Here is a 21,532-nt window from a genome sequence, read left to right as displayed (position 1 = left end):
CTCATAATGGCATCTGAGTGGATCCCAACTATATAGTCGCAATCCTTCCCCAGCCTTGACTGGCTCTGGGATGTCAGCTGACATTAGCGAACTGCACTCCTATGAGCCACAGAAAAAGTACAGTCAAACAAGCTTTAACTACTTGTCGACCAGCCGCCATAGTTTTACTGCGGGAGGTCGGCTCTATCACACAAAACGACATACATGTACGTCGTTTTGTGTAATAGATAGTGGGGGCACGCACGCGCTGATTTGCCAGAAGGGGAGCCAATCAGCGGATCTGCCACCCGCAATTGCTCCCCATAGAGACAGAACGCCGGTCTATGTAAACAAGGCAGAACGCCGTTCTGTCACAAATTAACACAGGGATCCTGTGTTTCTACTATTCAGGAACACAGATCTCTGTGTTTATATATTGAGTACATCCCCTGCACAGTTAGAAAGCACTACCTAAGAGCACACTTAACCCTTTGATCGCTCCTGGTGTTAACCCCTTTCTTGCCAGTATCATTAGTACAGTAACAGTGCATATTTTTAGCACTGATTACTGTAGTAATGTCACTGGTCCCCTCAAAAGTGTCAGTTAGGTGTCTAATCTGTCCCGCTAAAAATCGCTGATCGCCACCATTACTAGTAAAAAAAAAAAAAAAAAAAAAATTACATAAATATCTTTCCCCTAGTTTGTAGACTCGATAACTTTTGCCCAAACCAATCAATATACACTTATTGGGATTTTTTTTTACCAAAAATATGTAGCAGATTACAAATTGGCCTCAACTGATGAAAAAAATTAGATTTTTTAATTTTTATTATTGGATGTGTTTTACAGCAGAAAGTAAAAAATTGTGTTTTTTTCAGAATTGTCGCCCTTTTTTTTTTGTTCATAGCGCAAAAAATAAAAACCTCAGGAGGTGATCAAATACCACCAAAAGAAAGCTTTTTGTGTGCGAAAAAAAAGGGCATCAATTTTATTTGGGTAAACGACTGCGCAAAGCAGTTCTGTATCGCAAAAAATGGCCTGGTCATTAAGGAGGTAAAACCTTCCTGTCCTTAAGTGGTTAAAACCACACTAGGGTAAAGCGGAGTTGTAAAAGCACCCATGTGTATAAACCCTAATAATCATTTTATTAAAGAGGAGTTACAGTTTTTTGTTAGAAAATTAAAAGTCATCAGCTACAAACACTGTACCCGCTAACATTTAATATGTAGACACTTACCGGTCCAGCGCTTGAACTACCTAGGTCTGCTGGTCCTCAGGGTCCTATGCAAGATGTGCTGCGCATTCGGACTGGCACACAGCCTCCTGGGACATGCTAAAAGAGTGGAAGTGGGAGCGGGTAGGGTACCTGTCAGAAATAGGTACCTGCTCCTAGAAACCAATTCGGACTGATGAGGTAAACTGATTTTCCACTTTTCATGTTATTAAAGCGCAGTTCCACCCAGTGCACATTTTTTTTTAAAAAAAAGATACCCCCGGGTCAGTCAGGGCTAGTACATTCCACAATGGCTAGCCTCTGATCTGTCCCGAGTTGCACTTACCTTTTAGGAGAAATACTTACCTTGAAAAAATGGATTTTTGTAAAATCTTACCGTAAAATCCTTTTCTCTTAAGCTCATTGACAGACGCAGTCCTCTTGATTAATATCAAATTGGGTTATACTGCCCTCTACAGGAGTAGGACACTAGGCAGAAGGAAAACGTTCTGGCCACACCTTAGGGGCAGTCCCAGAGGGTATATCCTCTCTCTCTCTGCTACAGGATGTTAGTTATGTCAGAATTTAACCCAACCCAACTCAATAGTAGAGGGGCGGGTACTGCGTCTGTCAATGAGCTTAAGAGAAAAGGATTTTACGGTAAGATTTTACAAAAATCCAAAGCAGTGCCACAAATGAGGGGTGGGATAACAGAAATCAAAATTTAAATCCAGAAGGCCCAACCGGTGCCGACTAGAAGTCTTAAAGGCTCATCAAACCAAAGGATGAGACTCAACTGAAAACCCAACAGAAAAAAACCCTCGAGGTAGACCAACGGTCTCCTCAAATTGCGGCCTGCAAAACCTTGCGGCCAAAAGAGGCATCCGCCGATGCCAACACATCAACTTTATAAAATTTTGTAAAGGTATGAACCGATGACCAGGTAGCCGCCTTGCAAACCTGGACCACTGATGCCTGATGGCGATAGGCCCAGGAAGAACTAAGCGCCCGAGTGGAGTGCGCCTTAACAGGGAATGGAGGATTCCGACCCTTAATAGAATAAGCCTGTACCACCGTCTGTCTGATCCATCTGGAGATAGTCGCGGCAGATGCAGGCAACCCCTGTTTGGGGCCATCCGTGATCACAAAAAGTGAATCCGTTTTACGAAACGAGTCCGTAGCTTTCAAGTATACCCTGATTGCCCGAACCACATCCAAGGAATGTAACGCAAACTCCCGAGGATGACTGGGCTTAGGACACAAGGAAGGTAGCACAATATCTTCATTCAGATGAAACTCTGAAACCACCTTAGGAAGGAAGGATGGATTCGGACGAAGAACCACCTTATCCCTATGAACCACCAGATATGGGGAACGACAGGATAATGCGGCCAGTTCTGACACCCTGCGTGCAGAAGTAATGGCCACCAAGAAGGCCACCTTCTGGAATAAAGTAAGCAAGGGAATCTCCCTGATATTTTCAAAGGGAGGTTTCTGAAGAACCGACAACACCAAATTAAGATCCCAGGGCGGTAAGGGCGCGCGCACTGGCGGAGCCAGGTGCCGCACCCCCTGGATGAAATTCCGCACCAAGGAATGGGTAGCCAAAGGTTTCTGAAAGAAAATTGCTAATGCTGAAACCTGACCCTTGACAGTACTCAAGGCCAGCTTCTGCTCAACCCCTTGTTGCAGAAAAGCCAAGATTCGGGTCACCGAATAGGCACGTGGAGGAAATCCAAGGGATTCACACCACGCAATATAAGACTTCCATGTGCGATGATAGACTTTTCTGGAAGTCGCTTTCCTTGCTTTAATTAAAGTAGGAATAACTGAAGTTGACAATCCCTTGTCCTTCAGCACCTGAGTCTCAATAGCCAGGCCGTTAAAGCCAGCGATTGTAAAGCAGGATGGAAGATCGGTCCCTGAGACCGCAGATCCTCCCCGAGAGGAAGTCTCCAAGGAGCGTCCGCGACCAGCCTGAACAAGTCGGCATACCCGGGTCGACGAGGCCAGTCCGGAGCTACCAGGATAACTGGAATTCCCTCCACCTCTATCCTGCGAAGAAGTTTCGGCAGCAACTTGAGAGGAGGGAAGACATACAGTAGCTGATACTGTCCCCACGGGGTGACCAGCGCGTCTGCTCGAGGATCTCGGGAGCGGGCTACAAACCTCCGCACCTTCCTGTTGAGCCGAGCTGCCAACAGATCCACCTCCGGGGTGCCCCAATGAAGGCACAGCTGGTGAAATACCTCTGGATGAAGAGGCCATTCCCCTTGATCCAGAATCTGACGGCTGAGATAATCTGCCTGCCGATTTTCCACCCCCGGAGTGAATACCGCGGAGAGAGCCGGAAAAAAACGTTCCGCCCAACGAAGAATGCTGGCCACTTTGATGGCCGCCAGGACACTAGGTGCCCCCTTGGTGATTGACATAAGCCACGGCCGTGGCATTGTCCGACTGGATCCGAACCGGGCTGCCCTGGAGCTGCTCGGTCCAGTAAATCAGACAAAGTCTGATCGCCCTTAGTTCCAATACATTTATCGGTAACCTGGATTCTATCAGAAGAAATGACTTCCCCTGGCTGAGCATCAGAGACCGAAGCCACCAGACCAGAGACTCCCTGGTCCGCTCGCTCAACCGGATCCAATTGTCCAGAAAAATCGGGATTCCGATTCCATTAGAAAAGAATCTCCTTTTGGAGAATTCGGGTATGAGACTGGGCATACGGTACTGCCTCTAAGGAGGCCACCATCAGTCCCAGGATCCTCATGTAAGTCCGAAGGGAAGGCCAGTTGACAGACAGCAACATCCGAATCTTTCACTGAATCTTCCGGAGCTTCTCCGTAAGGAGACACACCCTTGCCAAGGAGGTCTCCAAAGTTAGGCCCAGATAGTTCAATCTCCTGGTGGGAACTAGGAATGATGTCTGGGAAAAGTGAAGAAAACGCTGATGTCCTGCGAAGATGGGGATCTGAAATTAGGCATCCTTGCCGTCTCTGGACGCCAGGAAATCCCCCTGATGCAGGGAGGCCACCCCTGTTCAGATGGACTCCATCTTGAATTCTTGTACCCGGACAAAATGATTGAGTGCTCTTAAGTCCAGAATTGGACGCACCTTGCCCTCCTTTCTGGGTATTGTGAATAGGTTCGAATAGAACCACTGAAAACGTTTTGCTCAAGGAACGGAAACTACCACTCCTTGTTGCATCAAGTCCATTACTGCCCCCCGCAAAGCTTTTAAGCGATCCGGGGATAGTTGAATGTTGGAAGGGAAGAATCGCACCGGTAGAAGTGATCGAAACTCAATCTTGTATCCCGACCGTATGACCTCGCGAACCCCTTTGTCCAGGATTCTGGAAAGCCCTGGATCCGGAAACCGGTGAAGACGTCCCCCCACCCCAGAGATGGGTGGGGGAGCACCTTCAGGCTGTATTGGTCTTATCTTCAGGTTTGGCTGAGCCGGACTTTTGTTTACCCGACCAGCGCCCTTTGAAACCCCCTGAAGGGGCTTTGGAGGGCCCCTTATCGCCCGCCCCAGCGGAACGAACAAACTTTTTATGAGCGGAAAAGGAAGGTCCTCGCCTGTTACGAGGTCCTTTACCCTTAGCAGTCTGTGGCAAAAAAGTGCTCTTGCCCCCAGTGAGATCCTTTATAATCTCATCCAAGGTGGCCCCAAACAGGCGATCCCCTTGAAAAGGGAGATTAGCCAAGGCTTTTTTGGAACCTTGATCCGCCGACCAGCACTTTAACCACAACACGCGTCTGAGGACCACTGCTGAAACCGATGCACGCCCTAACAAGGGAGTGGCGTCCAGGGCGGCGTCACAGATGAACTGTAGTCCTTGTATAATCTGCTCCATCAAATCGGATACTGCCGGGGGGATACTTCTCCCCTTTAGGTCACGGCGTAACAATTTGGTCCATTCTGTCAATGTTTGTGAAACCAATGGCAACCACTGGCCTAAAGGTTGACCCTATCAGGGAAAAAATGGAGCGGGATTCCGCTTCCACTTTACGATCCACCGGATCCCTAAAGGACGGAGCGTCCTCCAACGGGATAACAGTGGCTTTATTTAGTCTGGAAATCGGTGAGTCCACCACTGGTGGTACCGTCCATTTTTTAAGGAGGGATTCCTCAAACGGATAGCGCCTAGCAATGCGTTTGGAAATAGCAGGGGTTCGTTTTGGACGACCCCATTCTTCTTTAATTAGATTACCAAAACATTTGGGCAAGGGAAAAACCTTCGCCATTTTGGTAGGCTTGCTAGTACCAAAAGGAATTTCAGTATCAGCTACCTCTGCCGGTGTAACCTCCAGACTTAAGGTTTCCCGGACAGACACAACTAGTGCGTCCACCAACGCTTCTTCTTGTGCTATGGCGGAGGCAGAAACGTCCTCCTCACTGTCTGCGGAGACCGTACCCGAGACAGCAGCCCCAGAAGAGGGACCTGCAGCTGCAGTGACAAACTCAGAATCCGTATCTGAAGTGTCAGATGAAATAGGGGTAGGCGGGGGTCGCTTTCTTGCCCCCCGTCCCTGACAGGCCACCTCCACCCGGGATACCAAAGACTCCAAAACTGCTGATAATGCATCAATCATAAGTGGGGCACTGGAGGGTCCTGCGGCCACCTCGAGGGGATCAGGTGGGGATACATGTGTGGCAGGGTCCATGATTAATCCAAGACACTTGCCAGCAAACAAAAAAAAAATTGCAAAGAAAAAACTTTTTTTTTTTTTTTTTTGTAATCCCCCAGCGCAACAGCGCCCCTCAGTGTTACCTGCTTCGGACCCCCACAGAGAGAGAGAGAGAGAGAGAGAGAGAGAGAGAGAGAGAGAGAGAGAGAGAGAGAGAGAGAGAGAGAGAGAGAGAGAGAGAGACCCCAAGGGCTCACCACCTGATGCACAGAAGCTTCTACCAAACTGCTCTCAGCGCTGTCCTTTACAGACAGGAAGTCTTTTGGATCGTTTTCCCGGGTAAAGGAGGCGGCTCCGCCCCTTTACACGCCTTCCGGCGCTTCCCCTGCTACTCCTCGAGGTTGCTGGTCATCTCCAAAATGGCCGCCCCCATGCCGGAGACACGAGGCTACGCCAAGAAGGCGGCCCCGCGCGACCTGCGGGAGAATGGCGGCGGCCCCTGTGGAAAGATGGCAGCGGCCTGCGGAAGGCAGGCATCGGCCTGTGCGGCCTGCGGGAGGATGGCGGCGGCGGTGGATGGCGGTAGGCCAGGCAACTGCAACCTTATGTATAAGGTAGGATCATATTACCCTCTTACATGGCCATCCTAAACAGTAATGCCAGCCCCTGACTTCAGTCATGGTCCCTTTACAGTGCCCACTCATACAGTGACTTTCGATAGTCAGCTCCCAAACCAAGCCTCCTGGTTCTTATTCACCAAATCACACTCAAGAGGGAGATCTGTGACACCTGCTATAGGATAGAGGAGGGACCCAGGATCAAAAGGGTCCCACCATCCACAGGGGGGCCCGTGTCTATTCCCAAAACCCGACAGGGGAGAGGGGGAACATATTACTCACCATACCGGAACCGGCGGGTACCCCCTCCTAACAGAACCCCTCTCCACCGAAGTGGGGAGGGCTGTTGACCAATATGGACGCCGCGACTCAGTTTCCAACTGGTCGTCGGCGTCCCGGCGAGACGTTTAACTCGCAGGGCCAGTCCCCGTCCAGTGGGACTATGTCGCGGCCGACCCAGCGTGGAGCTAGGGCCTGCACGCGCTCGTAGGCTGACTGGGGTGACCACTGGATCTTAACATCCAGCCCGTCGCCCAGCTCCAGCATAATTGCTTGAAGATCTCACAGGAACAACTGGAGAAAAAAGCTGCCTAAAAAAAATTTTTCTAAAAAAATCTTGCCAGGACCAAAGATCCCAGCAAGGAACTTAGGTCCTTACTCCTGACTAGACAGAAAAAAACTAACATCCTGTAGCAGAGAGAGAGGATATACCCTCTGGGACTGCCCCTAAGGTGTGGCCAGAACGTTTTCCTTCTGCCTAGTGTCCTACTCCTATAGAGGGCAGTATAACCCAATTTGATATCAAGAGGACTGCGTCTGTCAATGAGCGACAGAGAAAAGTATTCTCCAGCGCTGCCATCTCAGGTGTGGGCAGCTTGAAGCCAGCGCGATCCTCTTCGGTGTCCTCTTCCTTCTTCTTCGGTCCCACGATGCACTGCACCGGCCCCGACGTCACTTCCGGTTCACGCGCATCATGCCCAGAAGCTGTTTAGAAGGGAATGACGCGTGCGCGCCGGAACTGACGTCTGGGCCGGTGTAGGCGCAATTATTCCTGGTAGCGATGACGTTCAGCTCCCAGGAATCATTGCAAAAGCCAGGAAGTGACGAATCGCCGCGGCCGCCGAGGGGAGGAAGAAGGCAGTAAGGTAAGTATATTTTCTCTACAAGGTAAGTAAAAAAAAAAAAAAATTGCGATTATCCATTTGTTTTTCAGGTGACCCGGAGCGAGAAGATGGAGGTACAGCTGCGCCAGACTATGTGCACCAGTTTTAGTAAATCTCCCCTATTGTCTCTAATGTGTTCACAACCTACTAGTACCAAATAAATATTCAGTTAGGGTCCTTTGTTCCCCTTATAACATTTTAGCTTGACATCTAGAACAGTCTGGAAGTTAATCCATACACTATACTATAAAAAGATAACCAATCTTACCTTCTACAAAGGTAACTCCATCACTGATATATCCCACTAGCTGGTCAAAAATAGACGTAATGGCCTTCTTTGCCTGCACAAAGTGCTTTAACGGGGACACACTTGTTTCCTCCATGTCTTTTCCTGTACAGACAACAGCAAATAGATTGCTAATTAGGAACACAATACAGAACTAAATTAATAAAATTAGAGTAGGACTGAAGGTAAAACATTTTCTTCATTTGGATATAGTAAGGAAAGGGTTATAACTCCTATCTATATTTGGGGGATTTTTTGCCATTTGTATCCTGTTTTTTTTTTTAAAATCAGAAAACAGCTTTATTGAGAGAAATTCACATCACCACAATAAACAACAAAACATTGTACAGGTATAATAGCAAGAAATCACCATCTCCATATAAAACAGTATGCATAGCAAATACGACATAACCCCCATCAAAAGTAGGCAACCCACAACAACAGTGCCAAGCACAGTATTATATTACTCCAATCCACCCCCAATGCATCCAGCAATCATCCCACAGCAGCCCCATCGTATATACAAACATTTAAGATAACAAACGGTCCAGGATGAGGTCATTAGGAGCCATTCCCGGGCAATTCAACCAAGCACCCCATACTTTAGAGAATTTTTCCGGAGATCCCCTATGTTGGTATATAACCTTTTCCATTCTGAGAGTGCCCCCTATCTGCTCTAGCCACATCCTATAAGTCGGAGGGTCAGGTGCCGCCTCCCGCAGGTATCTGTCTTCCACTTGTTGGTCTAGGATTCCCCGAATGCAGTGCTTAGGGTCCCCAGGGATATCCACTCCCAGGGTTCTATTAATAGCAGAGCGCACCTCAGTCCAGTACCTGTGTAACTTTGGGCAGCGCCATATCAGGTGAATCAAGTCACCCACCTCCCTTTGGCAACGACCGCACATGTCGTCGTCCCAGACACCCATAGAGTACAATTTCAGAGGAGTATGGTGGACTCTAAGTAAAATGTACAATTGAGATACCTGATGAGAAACATTCAAAGAGCATGTGCGGACCGACTCTAGGGCCTCCTCCCACTGCTCACCCGGGATCTCCCCCACATCAGTGCTCCATTGGTCACAAGCCCTGCCAGGGTATTTTTCTAAGTACGTGCTCAACCGGGCGGCATAGCAGCTGGATATGAACCCCTTGGTATCAGTAAACTGTTGCATAAGGTAGAATGTAGGAGTAGGAGACAGGTGAAGCTGTCCTGTGACAGCCTGAGCCGCAGTGCGTGCTGTAACTGTAGATAGTAAAATTTCATGTTGTCGGGTAAGGAGAATCGCTCCTGTAGTTGCGCAAAAGATAGCAGGACCCCTCCGCGGAGGATGTGCCGCAAATGAGTCACCCCCAGAGCACGCCATCTATCTGCCTGGTCCAGCTTGCATAATTCCGGATAAGTGCGATTACCCCAGATCTGGCTAAATTTGGTGTATCCCGTCAATTGCTGCATTTGTTTTGTCTTATCCCATACCTTCGGTAAGAGGCGATACGTCGGGTATCGCCAATTAGGTTTGGTAAACAGCTGTGCCTCCAATCCTTGTATCCTGTTTTAGCAGATTTCCTTTAACTTCCTGACCCATAAGCACACCAGGAAGCGAGACAAAAATCCCTCTAAAGTAAGGGAAATCCCTGGTAGTCAGTCACCAGAGTCATAAGAACCAGTGTCCCCAATGGAAGATCACCCCTCTATTCCTGTTCTGGTGACCACTCAATCAGAAACCTTTTTCAGTTTCCATTTCTCGAGGATATTTCGTTTTAGATCTTGGCTAGGTCAACCTTGTCATCTATGCTTATTGATATAATTAAATATTGGATTTCCATAGTATACATCATAATAAATAATTCAGCCCTGAGGAAGAGAGGACACCCCTCAAAACGCGTCAGCTCTTTTGGACTCTTCATCCCACAATTGGCACTCTTGGTGGACTATATTTTGCTTGATATATGCATTCGTTGTTAAGTATAATCTTCTATATTTTGTTAACAAATTGTTGTAGGTAGTGGCCCAGGCTGGTGCGCCCTCTGTTCCTTTTCTTTATAGAGCTCCACTTGGGTTTCCCTGACCTGTTGTGAGTGACAGCACAGCCAACGTGGAGGCTGAACCAGTGGACTGGATACATCCAACTGCACACAGGAGAATTGGTTTTCTTTCTAGTCTTCATTAAATGAGCCTGGCTTAACCCAGTTTCTGGAGAATTGGTTGTGTTATCTGGGTTGCTTGCGTTTCCGATTTCTATGGATCTCTTTTGTATATCTGTAATGTGAACATTATCCACCAGATGGCATTGGGGGCCAATCCTATAGCCTAGTAGTGTATAGGCTTTGGCTCTTGGCGGGGCAGGGTTTTCCTGGCCTCTCTCCCTAATCCCACCTAAAGAGAGTAGTGGGGGTAGCTGCTCCTGCATCGCTGTTCCATTCATGCTCTGTACTGCGCCTAGAGAGATTACCATTGGTCTATCTATATCCTTTTTCGGATATCGCCTAATATTGTAACTGAAAGTTTTGGTATTGTTTTAGGAATTACATTAAAATGTTGTATTGTACACTGCTCCTGAAGTAGTTGGAATGCCTGTGCATCCCCTATAGGGTCCAGGTATCGCCTCATGCTACCAGTAATGACACTGGCCCTGGCCAAATGCAAAACTAGTGAAAACAGTCAGAAAAGATGAGTAGGGAAAAAAATGTCAGTGGCCGCTACCTGTGAAACCATTTCTGTTTTGGAGGTCGTCTCAATGTTGTCCATCTAGTGCACCTGTTAATTTCATTAACACCAAAAGCAGCTGAAAGTGAACAACAACCCCCTCTGCTACTTAACTGACCAGATCAATATCCCAAGAGTTTAATTGACTTGATGCTATACTCTGATTAAATTGTGTTACTTTAATTTTTTTGAGCAGTGTATATTGGATCATATATTATTACTTAATTTCCTTCTGTATTTCAGCAATCATTCTCTATTGCACCCCATGAACCCCTGAGGAAGCCTACAGGGAGAAATATGTCAGAACAAGGCACTATCCCTCTTTTCTCCCTCTGTGGAACGCCGATTCTATATCGAGTGTGATGTCAAAGACACACATCCATTGTATGGTTCCATCTAGGTTGTGTAGGGGAGTAGCCAAATACATTGTGTTTTTACATTAATGAATGTGGTTTGCTGAACTTTTGTTTTTAAGGGGAATGATATCCAAAACCTTTTAATGAATTTGTAATAAAACGCATGTTTTTTTTTTTCATGAAAATGAGATTATGCTGGTGAATTATTCTGGCAGAAGGCTTCAACAACTTTAAAATCCGGAACTCCTCATTTAATATTTTTTCTATACATTCAGGGGATGCGGTGTTCCTCAATACAGCTGGACTGATAATGGTCAAGGGAACATATAGACAGGAAGAATCGTCCTAACGTGTACAGACACAGCAACAAAAACCTGACAGGTGTTTTAATCCCTGCCCACTCTATCCAAAACCTAAAAGTCACTAATCTTAGTATGACTCTGCTAAGGCCTTGTTCACATCTATGCAGGTATCAGTGAATGCCTTTTCTGGGTGTGTTTTGTGGTTTTTTTTCACACTTATTTTTGATGCATTTTTAATGCGTTTTTGTGAGGCGTCGGTTGTCTTGCAGGAGAAACCAGCAAAAACGCATCAAAAATGCAAGCACCTTGTTATTGATGTATTTCCATTTAAGTCTATGGAACCAAAAACGCAACCTGCTGCTGGGAAAAAAAAAAGTCCCTAACCCTTTCCAGAAAATGCAGAGATGTGAACGTGACCCATAGTAAGCTATGTTTAATGAACTGTAGTGCATTTCTGCAAAACTGAAAGACACTGAAAAAAGCATGCGTGTGAACCAGGCCCAACATATAACTGAGGAATAAACTGTTTTGGGATCTCAGGCAGAATAGTTGCGATCCTGCCTGTGATATCAAATTTCACTTCAATCACAAAACACAGGTTCAGGCGCCATTCGTTTTCAAGGCAGTTTTGTTGCAATTGTTGCGTGGCAAATTGCAATGCACAGAGCTTGTGGCTTAAAATGGAGCATGAGCTTTTTTTGGGAAACAAGCTACGCGCATTGCTGTTTGCTGCAATTTATTGTGCGATATTCACAGCAAAACTGCAACACGGTTAGGTATAATTGAAAATGAATGGCATTGGAACCTACGTTTTGCGATTGTAGTGCGAGTTGAGGTTGTGGACAGAATTGAAGTGATTCTGCCTGATATCCCAAAATGTCAAATGTGAATGGGGCCCTTTAGGCCATCTCCAATCATTTTAAACTAAATTTAGTTAAAGTGGAACTTTAGTAAGAAAATGAAGTCCTGCTAGATGACTTTAGGCTGGCGCCTTTTGCGGGTATAGCTACTGTATGTAAAAGATTAAAAATAGGTGCCTATACTGTGTAAAATAAAATCCAGTAATACACTGTCCCTCCCTACTCTGCACATGCTCAGCGTCTCTCAGTTTTTGTTCATTTTTAGTTACTGCTGAATTTGCAGAGGCCAATCTGCTGACAGCCTTAAAGCAGAATTAAACCCTCCTATCCTTTACAGACAAGGAAACTGCTTCTGTTGGATCTGCAACTACCATGGTGCTGCACATGTGATCAGTTATCACGCCAGCCATTTGATGGTTTGACAGTTTGGTTAAGGACACAAGCAAATGTGACAGTTAGCAATTCCGGCATTCCAGAAATGTACCTGTTTTTTTTAAACCGTTAAATTAACAGGTTTAGTTCTGCTTTAATATTTACTACTGCTCAAGGGTTCTGGGCTTATGCGGAGTTCCATCCAAAAGTTGAACTTCCGCTCTTTTGCTTCCTCCCCCCCTCCGGTGCCACATTTGGCACCTTTCAGGGGGGGAGGGAGAAACGGGTACCTGTTTTTAACAGGTACCCTTCCCCACTTCCTGGACACATGTGCATGCTTCGCACATGCGCAGTACGGACCCACCCTTGAAGCCGCAAGGCTTCACTGCCGGGTTCTCTCACCGACGATGGCGGCAGCAGCACCCGACAGCCGAAGGAAACATCTGCTGCAGTGGAGGCAACTTACAGTACACACTTATTTTGGTAGCGTAATTATTAATGTGGAATTTATGTTCCTTGCTAAAGAACATATTTTTTTTCAAGTTCTTATGGGTAAAGTTCTGCTTTAATCATGACTGTTGACAGTTTACTTCACATACTACAGTGAGTGAACTAAAAACAGAAGGCTTTGGCCAATTCAAGTTACCTGTGTCCACACAACAATACATTTTCAGTCGGGGTGGAGATGACAACAGTTTTGTGTAGTTTAGATTAATGCTCAATATTACCCTCTACGCTATGTAAAGGTGTTACTAAACCCACAACAATAAAATATGTCTGTATATACAGTAAGGTATGCTTGTTATACTCATTGTGGAACCTTATAGGGGTTAATCCTCTACTTTGTGTAAAAAGGCTGTTTGATCCTGTCTGCTCTGATCGTCTCCTTCTTTTACTATCCCTAATCCATCTCCTGATAGCATTCTGCACATGCTCAGTTTAGTGTGTATTGCTAGGGTTTTTTTTTTTTTTTGGGGGAGGGTGCATGTGACCAGCACAGGGCCAATCAGTCCTGTCCAGACAGAGGGTCAGGGGTCAAACAGCCTCATAGGCCAGTCAGAGGAGAATGAAAACTCCTACAGGCTTTAACCAGACACTGATAGAAGTGTCCAGACTGCTCTAACTGCCAATGAGAAAGGGTATTTACTAGTTTATAGTTACTAAAATAATGGCACTTCCATGTTCTGTGTCCTGTTGGAGACCAGATATAGTGAATGCAGGCTCCTGGGTTTAGTAAAGCCTTGTTCACATAACGAGTGCAGAGACGTTCGGTTTTTCTGCACGCCTTCTGTAAGGGCACAACAAAAACAAGTGACCTGTTCACACCACAACGTGCAGGTTTTTTTCAGCCCAGAAGTCTGCAACGTGTATGCAGTTTTCTGCACGGTGAAAAAAACTGACATGACATCAACATTGGTGTGAACAGGGCACATAATGGACGTGCATGAAAACTGATGTGAACTGCATTAAAACTGATGTGAACTTCTGCACCATCAGTTTTCATGCATGTATGGTGTGAAGGAGCACTAACACTTTAAACAGGCCCCCACGGTGTTAAATCTTCCAGATTCCCCATGTATTATGAAAGGAATGTCTGACCTTGCTCTAACTATTCTTCACTTTCTATTTCACTGAAACGCTGCCATGAACTACACAAAGTCCCAGTTCTGCATGAATGAACAGTGAAGTAGACATTCCTCCCACATAGCAGTTTCCAGATTTCTTCTAACTACATGCAAGTGCAATTCGGAACATCAACTGTAAAGGAGTATGCAAAAACCCAATGACAATAAAGCAAACCGTAAACTACAGATCAGAGTAGTGTGTATTTTGGTAACATAAACATTAGTTGATTTGTTTACTAGCTAGCACAGGCAGCATGTGTTGTCCTTGGCAAGGACAGAGACAAGTGGTGTCACTCACTTCTTAGAAACATTCCCACATGTGTCCCTGTACAGAACCTGCTGCTTGACATTACACAGTAACTGGATAAGGGGCATGCTTCAGGAAGAACTAGTAAACAGACCACCGCAGTATTTTACTTTGCTACGCAGGCATTTATAGTAGAATTCGATTGCAAAAAAAAAAAAAAAAGACAGCAGCACACGCAAGGCAACAAAATTAAGGCTTTCCTGTAAAATCATTAAAATATTAGGCTCAGTTCACATGAGTGGATTGAAGTGCTTTTCTAGAAGCATTTAAACGTTCAACATGTGGATTCCCATTGTTTCTACAGTACCTGTTCACACGTCATGTTACTAGTAGCTTGACACCTAAAAAAGTACATGAGCTTCTTTGGCGCAGATTTGCGTGTTTGTGGTCTTTTGCTTTTTTTTTGCTATTTCTCCTAGTCCGTAGCTTTTCGCTGGCTACAACAAAAACACATAACCCCAAAAAAATGGACCTTAGGGTCCTTTCACATGGGCGATTCGATCCGCCTGTCAGTTTTTCAGGCAGACCGGATCACATGCTCCATGTATCCCTATGGGGCAGCAGATGTCAGTGGAGACATCTCCGCTGACACCCGCTGCTATCCGATTCCGATCCTGTCCGTGAAATCCGGATGGATGGAAACCCTATTTTCCATCCGTCTAGCGGATCAGATGAGAATGGACAGGCGGTCCGTTCTCATCCGATCTCCCGATAGAGGACAGCGGGGATCTGTTAGCTATGGAGCTGTCATCCGTCTGCTCAGTGGGATCGGCAGATCGATTCCCCGCTGAGCAGAACAGACTCCGTTGGCGGTTGCGCCCGTGTGAAAGGACCCTTATGGGCCATACACACTATACAATTTTCTTTAGATTTTTTCCCTTTAGACTTACCAAAACCATATAATATGAGGTCAAACCTAAACACTTTCAATGTGTATACAATCCGGCAGCCCCTTACACTATATAGAAAAGGTAAATCTAAAGGAAATCTGACAACAAAAGTTGTATAGTGTGTATCCAGCTTTAAGGGCCATACACACTATAAGATTTTCTGAAGACTTTTTCTTTTAGACTTACCAAAACCATATAATATGAGGTCAAACCTAAACACTTTCAATTTGTATGCAATCAGGCAGGCCCTTACACTACATAGAAAAGGTAAATTTAAAGGAAATCTGACAACAAAAGTTGTATAGTGTGTATCCAGCTTTAGTCTCCATGCAGCACCATGGCAGCTGCCACGGTGCAGCATAAGGGATAAGTTAGGACACCAGCCATTTGATAGCTTGACAGTTCAATTGAGAGCACAAGCAACTGTATTAAACAAATAGGTTTAGGTCAGCTTTAAGTGGAAGTCCAGGCTAGAACTAAGCTTAACCTCTTCACGCCTTTGTAGCACAAATATGCGGGCCCCACTGAACTGGGCTTTTTTCTGTGGGGCCGCAATATCTCCATTTGTGCTGGGAGCACACTACACATACTAACAATCAGGACCTAGAATTAGAGATTTCAGGTCACGTGATCGTTGTGATAGCCTGTGATTGAAGCCCACCCCCTTTTTTCTTTCTCTGTGAATGAAGCACAGAGATACATTGTATCTCTATCTCTCTCCTTGCAGAAAAAAAAAAATTAAATAAATAAATAATACCTAGATCAAAGTTTGATCTAGGCCAGTACCAGGGTTAAGGTCAAATTCAAAGGTCAAGCTCAGTATTTTTTTTTTAATTAGTATCAGTGTGTTTTATGTAGGATAGTAAAAAAAAAAAAAAAGGAAGGAAAATGTGCACTATTTTTTCTGGGCTGTACTACAGGTACATAAAACTACTAAAATACACATATTGTGGTATCACTGCACTCGTCAAGAGCAGGAGGATTTCATTTGGGTTGTGGTGGAAGGTTATGGTAGAACCAAGAAATATACAGCTACGTTTAAAAAAATATATTTTCTTTACTATTTTGGCACAGTTTTCCCTTGATAATATATATAAAATAAATTACCCTTCGGCACGAAGGGGTAAAAACTGCTGACCCCCCCCCCCCCCCTAACATCTGTAATAACTACTCTGTAGAAGAAACATACTTCTACTTAACTTTTCTCAGGGCGCTCTGGTGCAGTAACACGATTGGCATTTAAATGAATGGGCTGCCATACCTGTGATGCTCATGCACATGTGTGAAGCTGGTCTTAGGCAGTATCTGTGCTATAAACCAGCCATCGCCAAACAGTGGTCTGTGGACCACAAGAATGTTTTGGTGGTCTCCAGGGGTTCTGCTGTAAATCAACATTGTGGAGGATGTACACCGCACAACATAGTTTACAGTGTTCTCCATGCATGCTGGCAGGCAATATGGTCAGTGTGCATTGATACTGATGGCCCATGACAACATTTTGGTGGTCCCCAGGGGTTCTGCTGTAAATCAACATTGTGGAGGATGTTTACTGCCTGGTGTCATTTCAAGTGTTGTTCTCAATGTGCACTGACAGTCAGCATGCATTAGTAACCGATGCCTCCTCTGCAGATCCCAGCTCCTGTGAACTCAGAGGGAGGTGTCGGGAGTAAGGTTGCCAACTCATCTCTTTTTAACCAGGACACATATTAAACAGGTTCTGAGGCTAACATAATGAGCATAAGGCACTAAGTGAGTTTAATTACCACCTTAATCAGCCACAGAACCTGTGTAATTAACATGTCGTGGTTTAGAGCTGGTTCACACTGGGGTGACACAACTCCTTACTACTTCGGGGGTGACTTGTACATTACATTGCACCACGACTTCGGAGCGACTTGCAGGGACTTCACATAATGGAAGTCTATACAAGTCGCTCCAAGGCCACCCCAAATTGTACAGGACCCTTTTTCTAAGTCGGAGCGACTTGTGTCGCTCCTATTAGAACAGGTCCTCTAGCGGTCAATGGACCGCGACTTGTCAGGCTGACAAGTAGCACTAATGTGAACCGGCTCTTAAAGGGATGAGGTGGAAACCCTAGTCGGGAGTAGTGCAGAGAGCGGGAGGTGAAGAAGGAGGGGACTTCCAATGGCACTGCTGATCACAGAGCTGGAGGTGAGATCCAATGAGGAGTCTGTGTAAGGCAACATTGTGATGGAGAGTGTGGGATGGGGAGAGGGGTGGTATAGAGCCAGAACGTTGTGGCATGTAAAATTCATGTTAGTGGTTCGCGGGATTCAAAATTGTAAGTTTAGTGGTCCGTGAGGTCCGAAAGCTTAGCGACCACTGCTATAAGCCGTCAGTCCTTGATGGCTACAAATGATCAAAATATATAAAGGAATGAATGACATGGCTCCACCCACTAACCAAAAAAGAAGCAATAAACCTCCTGATTGGTGGACTTGTGATATAGGGGGGACATGTAGGAACCCACTGGATAAAAATACATAACTAGAGTTGCCACCTTATCCCTTTAAGCCCGAACATGTATTAATTACACAGGTTCTGTGGCTGATTAACCACTTGCCGACCACCAGCAGTACATATACTGCGGCAGGTAGGCTCTATCCCACGAAATGATGTAACTGTACGTTGCTTTGCGGGACCACAGACGTGCACCCATTCGCCACAGGGGAAGCTGATCTGCGGGTTCAGGGGCTGTGATTTCCATCGGTACCCAAGATAACTCCCCGTGGAGACAGAATGGCAGTATGCCATTGTAAGCACGACAGACCTCTGCTCTGTCAGCAATGAACACAAGTCTCCTGTGTTCCTCCTATTTAGGAACACACGTCTCTGTGTTCATTTCATAAGTACATGCCCCACACAGGTAGAAAGCACGCCCTAGGGACACATTTAACCCTTTGATCGCCCCTGGTGTTAACCCCTTCCCTGCAAGTGTCATTATTACAGTAACAGAGCATATTTTTAGCACTGATTGCTGTAGCAATGCCACTGGTCCCCCCCCCCCAAAAGTGTCAATGTCAGTTAGGGGTCTGATTTGTGCGCGGCAATGTTGCAGTCCTGTTAAAAAAAAAAAAAAAAAATATGCTGATCGCCACCATTACTGGTAAAAAATAAATAAAAATGACAAATCTTTCCCCTAGTTTGTAGAAGCGATAACTTTTGAGCAAACCAATCAATCTACTCTTATTGGGATTTTTGTTTTTAACAAAAATATGTAGCAGAACACTTATTGGTCTAAAATAAGGAAAATTTTGATTTTTGAATTTTTTTTTTTTTTTTTATTCGGAATGTTATATAGCATACGGAAAGTAAAAAAAAAATATTGTTTTTTTCAGAATTGTCACTCCGTTTTTTGTTTATAGCGCAAAAAATAAAAACCAGAGGTGATCAAATACCACCATAAGAAAGCTCTATTTATGGGAAAAAAAGGACAATTTTATTTGGGTACAGCGACGCACGACCGTGCAATTGTCAGTAAAAAATATGGCAGTTCAGAATCGCAAAAAGTGACCTGGTGATAAAGTGGGGAAAACCTTCCAGTCCAGAAGGGGTTAAGGAGGTAATAAAGCTCACTCAGTGCCTTACCTGCAGTGAACCTATATAAATAATAATATGTGCTGGGTGTAAAGGGATGAGGTGACAACCCTATACATAACACCCAGGCCTAGTCAGATATGAAGAGTCCTTCTTCCACAGCTCTTCCCTCCCACACTGCACTTTCCATAAGTGTTTTAGTTTCATGTTCTCTGCAGCTCCAAGCCATACCAGGAAGCCCTCTGCCCATTATATACCACCTATGACAGGGGCAGGGCTCTCCTGTGATATGCGGTCACCCCGTATTGCTGTCCTGTCCTGTCCTTCCTATGGGGATATACAGAAGAGGAGACCAGTGTTCTGCCTCAGGTGCACACATTACCTTCCTCCGCCGCCCCGGCCCACGGTCACAAGTCACCGGCGTGCTGACCCCTGGTAACCTGATCGGCGTACAACCAATCAGAACAGGGGGTGTGTTTCACGCACAGATCGCCGGTCTGGTTACAAGAGGCAGAAACGTCACCTCCCATTTCCGTCCCTACCTCCATCTTGGTGACTTCGGCTCCAGACCCAAGAGAAACCTCTTCTCCGTGGAAATAAGAGCTGTAAAGATTGCTTATGACCCATATGTCAGTATGATATATCTATCCACCCTGTCCTCTTCTTAAAGAGGAAGTAAACTCTTCCTGTTTTTTTTCTCCCTGCAAAGTAAATGCATAATGTGCTAGTATGCATCGCATACTAGCACATTATGTGACACTTACCTGCAAACGAAGCCCGCGTTGTCCCAGCTGGCGGCCGCATCCATTTTCCTTCTGGATCTGTGGACTCTGGCTGAATACTAATACTGGCAGGTGTTCCGTGAGAATTACCTACCCGTGTTCTAAAATTTTCTCGGACCCGTGAAAAAAATCGGACCTCGTCACTTCCGGTGATGGGAGTCTCAAGTGCGCATGCGCATAAGACATTATCTTGGTTTGGTAAACTTATAACACATAGCGGTGTTCTAAAATTTTGTCGGACCCGTGAAAAAATCGGACCTCGTCACTTCCGGTGGCAGAGCGTCACAAAACAGTTGATAGGAGTCGTCCGTGCGCATGCGCAGAAGACATTTTTCGAGGTTTGGCAAAATTATAACAGAGAACGGACAGCTGATTGTGAGAAGGCGGGGCTGATGTGCGACGGGACGGAGGCACATATGCAGAGCTGGCGGAGGAGGCGGGACGGAGGTGCGGCCGTGTAATAAATGCAGGGCTTAAGCGACTCCCTGTTTTATTATCTTTAGTAATTATCGTATTATTTATCCTTCGGATTTCATGACATTTAGTATTTCTATAATGCAAAATAAGAAATACTAAATGTAATGAAATCCTAAGGATAAATAATACGATAATTAGTAAAGATAATAAAACAGAAGGAGTCGCTAAAGTCCTGCATTTATTACACGGTCGCACCTCCGTCCCGCCTCCTCTATTCAGCTCTGCAGATGACGCTGCGGTGTCTTCCGTCCCACCTCAGCCCCGCCTCCTCTCATTCAACTGGTCGCTCTGTGTTATAAGTTTACCAAACCAAGATAATGTCTGGTGCGCATGCGCACTTGAGACTCCCATAACCGGAAGTGACGAGGTCCGATTTTTTCACGGGTCCGACAAAATTTTACAACACCGGGCAATTGAATGAGAGGAGGCGGGGCTGAGGTGGGACGGAAGACACCGCCGCGTCATCTGCAGAGCTGAATAGAGGAGGCGGGACGGAGGTGCGGCCGTGTAATAAATGCAGGACTTTAGCGACTCCTTGTTTTATTATCTTTAGCAATTATCGTATTATTTATCCTTAGGATTTCATAACATTTAGTATTTCTGTAATACAAAATATGAAATACTAAATGTAATGAAATCCTAAGGATAAATAATACGATAATTGCTAAAGATAATAAAAAAGGAGTCGCTTAAGCCCTGCATTTATTACACGGCCGCACCTCCATCCCGCCTCCTCCGCCAACTCTGCATATGTGCCTCCGTCCCTAATGTCTCGATGACGCGGCGGTATCCTCCGTCGCACCTCAGCCCCGCTTCCTCTCAATCAGCTGTCCGCTCTCTGTTATAACTTTGCCAAACCTCGAAAAATGTCTTCTGCGCATGCGCACGGACGACTCCCATCAGCTGTTTTGTGATGCTCTATCACCGGAAGTGACGAGGTCCGATTTTTTCACGGGTCCAACAAAATTTTACAACACCGGAGCCACATGACGTCACTCCAACGCATGCGGCACAGGGCTCTGAGGAAACAGGACGGGCGGCCGTTTCTTCAGAGCGCATGCGCCGATGATTTCTTTGGCTGCATGCAAAGTAAATATCTCCTAAATGGTGCAAGTTTAGGAGATATTTACAGTACCTATAGGTAAAAGTTCTAAGAGTGGGTTTACAACCACTTTAACGTCATAGGAATCCTCAACCCACATAGGGACTCAGATAGTTTTACCCCACAAATCTGCTTCTTGCTAAGGAAAAAGAGAAGCAGATTCACATTTGCTTTCCCTACCTTTGTTTGAGGGCATTTTGAGAGGCACTATATTACCAAAACTATTGGGACGCTGGTGTTCTGTCAAAATCCCAACCATGTCACTTCCAGTGACTCTCCAGCATCAGTAATTGGATGTTTCAA

The 21,532-nt window shown here is 45.6% G+C and overlaps 1 protein-coding gene across 1 annotated transcript in view; it reads right to left on the bottom strand.

Moving 5' to 3' along the window:
• The window catches only part of MFN1 (mitofusin 1), a 65,205-nt gene extending 45,922 nt beyond the window's left edge, over positions 1-19,283 (bottom strand). Inside the window, exons 1-2 of the mRNA XM_082248997.1 lie at positions 19,251-19,283; positions 7,877-7,999 (exon numbers count right to left, since the gene is read on the bottom strand). Of these exons, the coding sequence (XP_082105123.1) occupies positions 7,877-7,991 (115 nt within the window). The 5' untranslated portion in view covers positions 7,992-7,999; positions 19,251-19,283. The remainder of the gene's footprint in view (positions 1-7,876; positions 8,000-19,250) is intronic.
• Between the last annotated feature and the right edge of the window lie 2,249 nt (positions 19,284-21,532).

This window comes from Pelophylax lessonae (genome assembly GCF_965119305.1).
Source record: "Pelophylax lessonae genome assembly, chromosome: 3".
NCBI classification, from domain to species: domain Eukaryota; kingdom Metazoa; phylum Chordata; class Amphibia; order Anura; family Ranidae; genus Pelophylax; species Pelophylax lessonae.
This window is presented reverse-complemented; position numbering and strand designations above follow the sequence as displayed.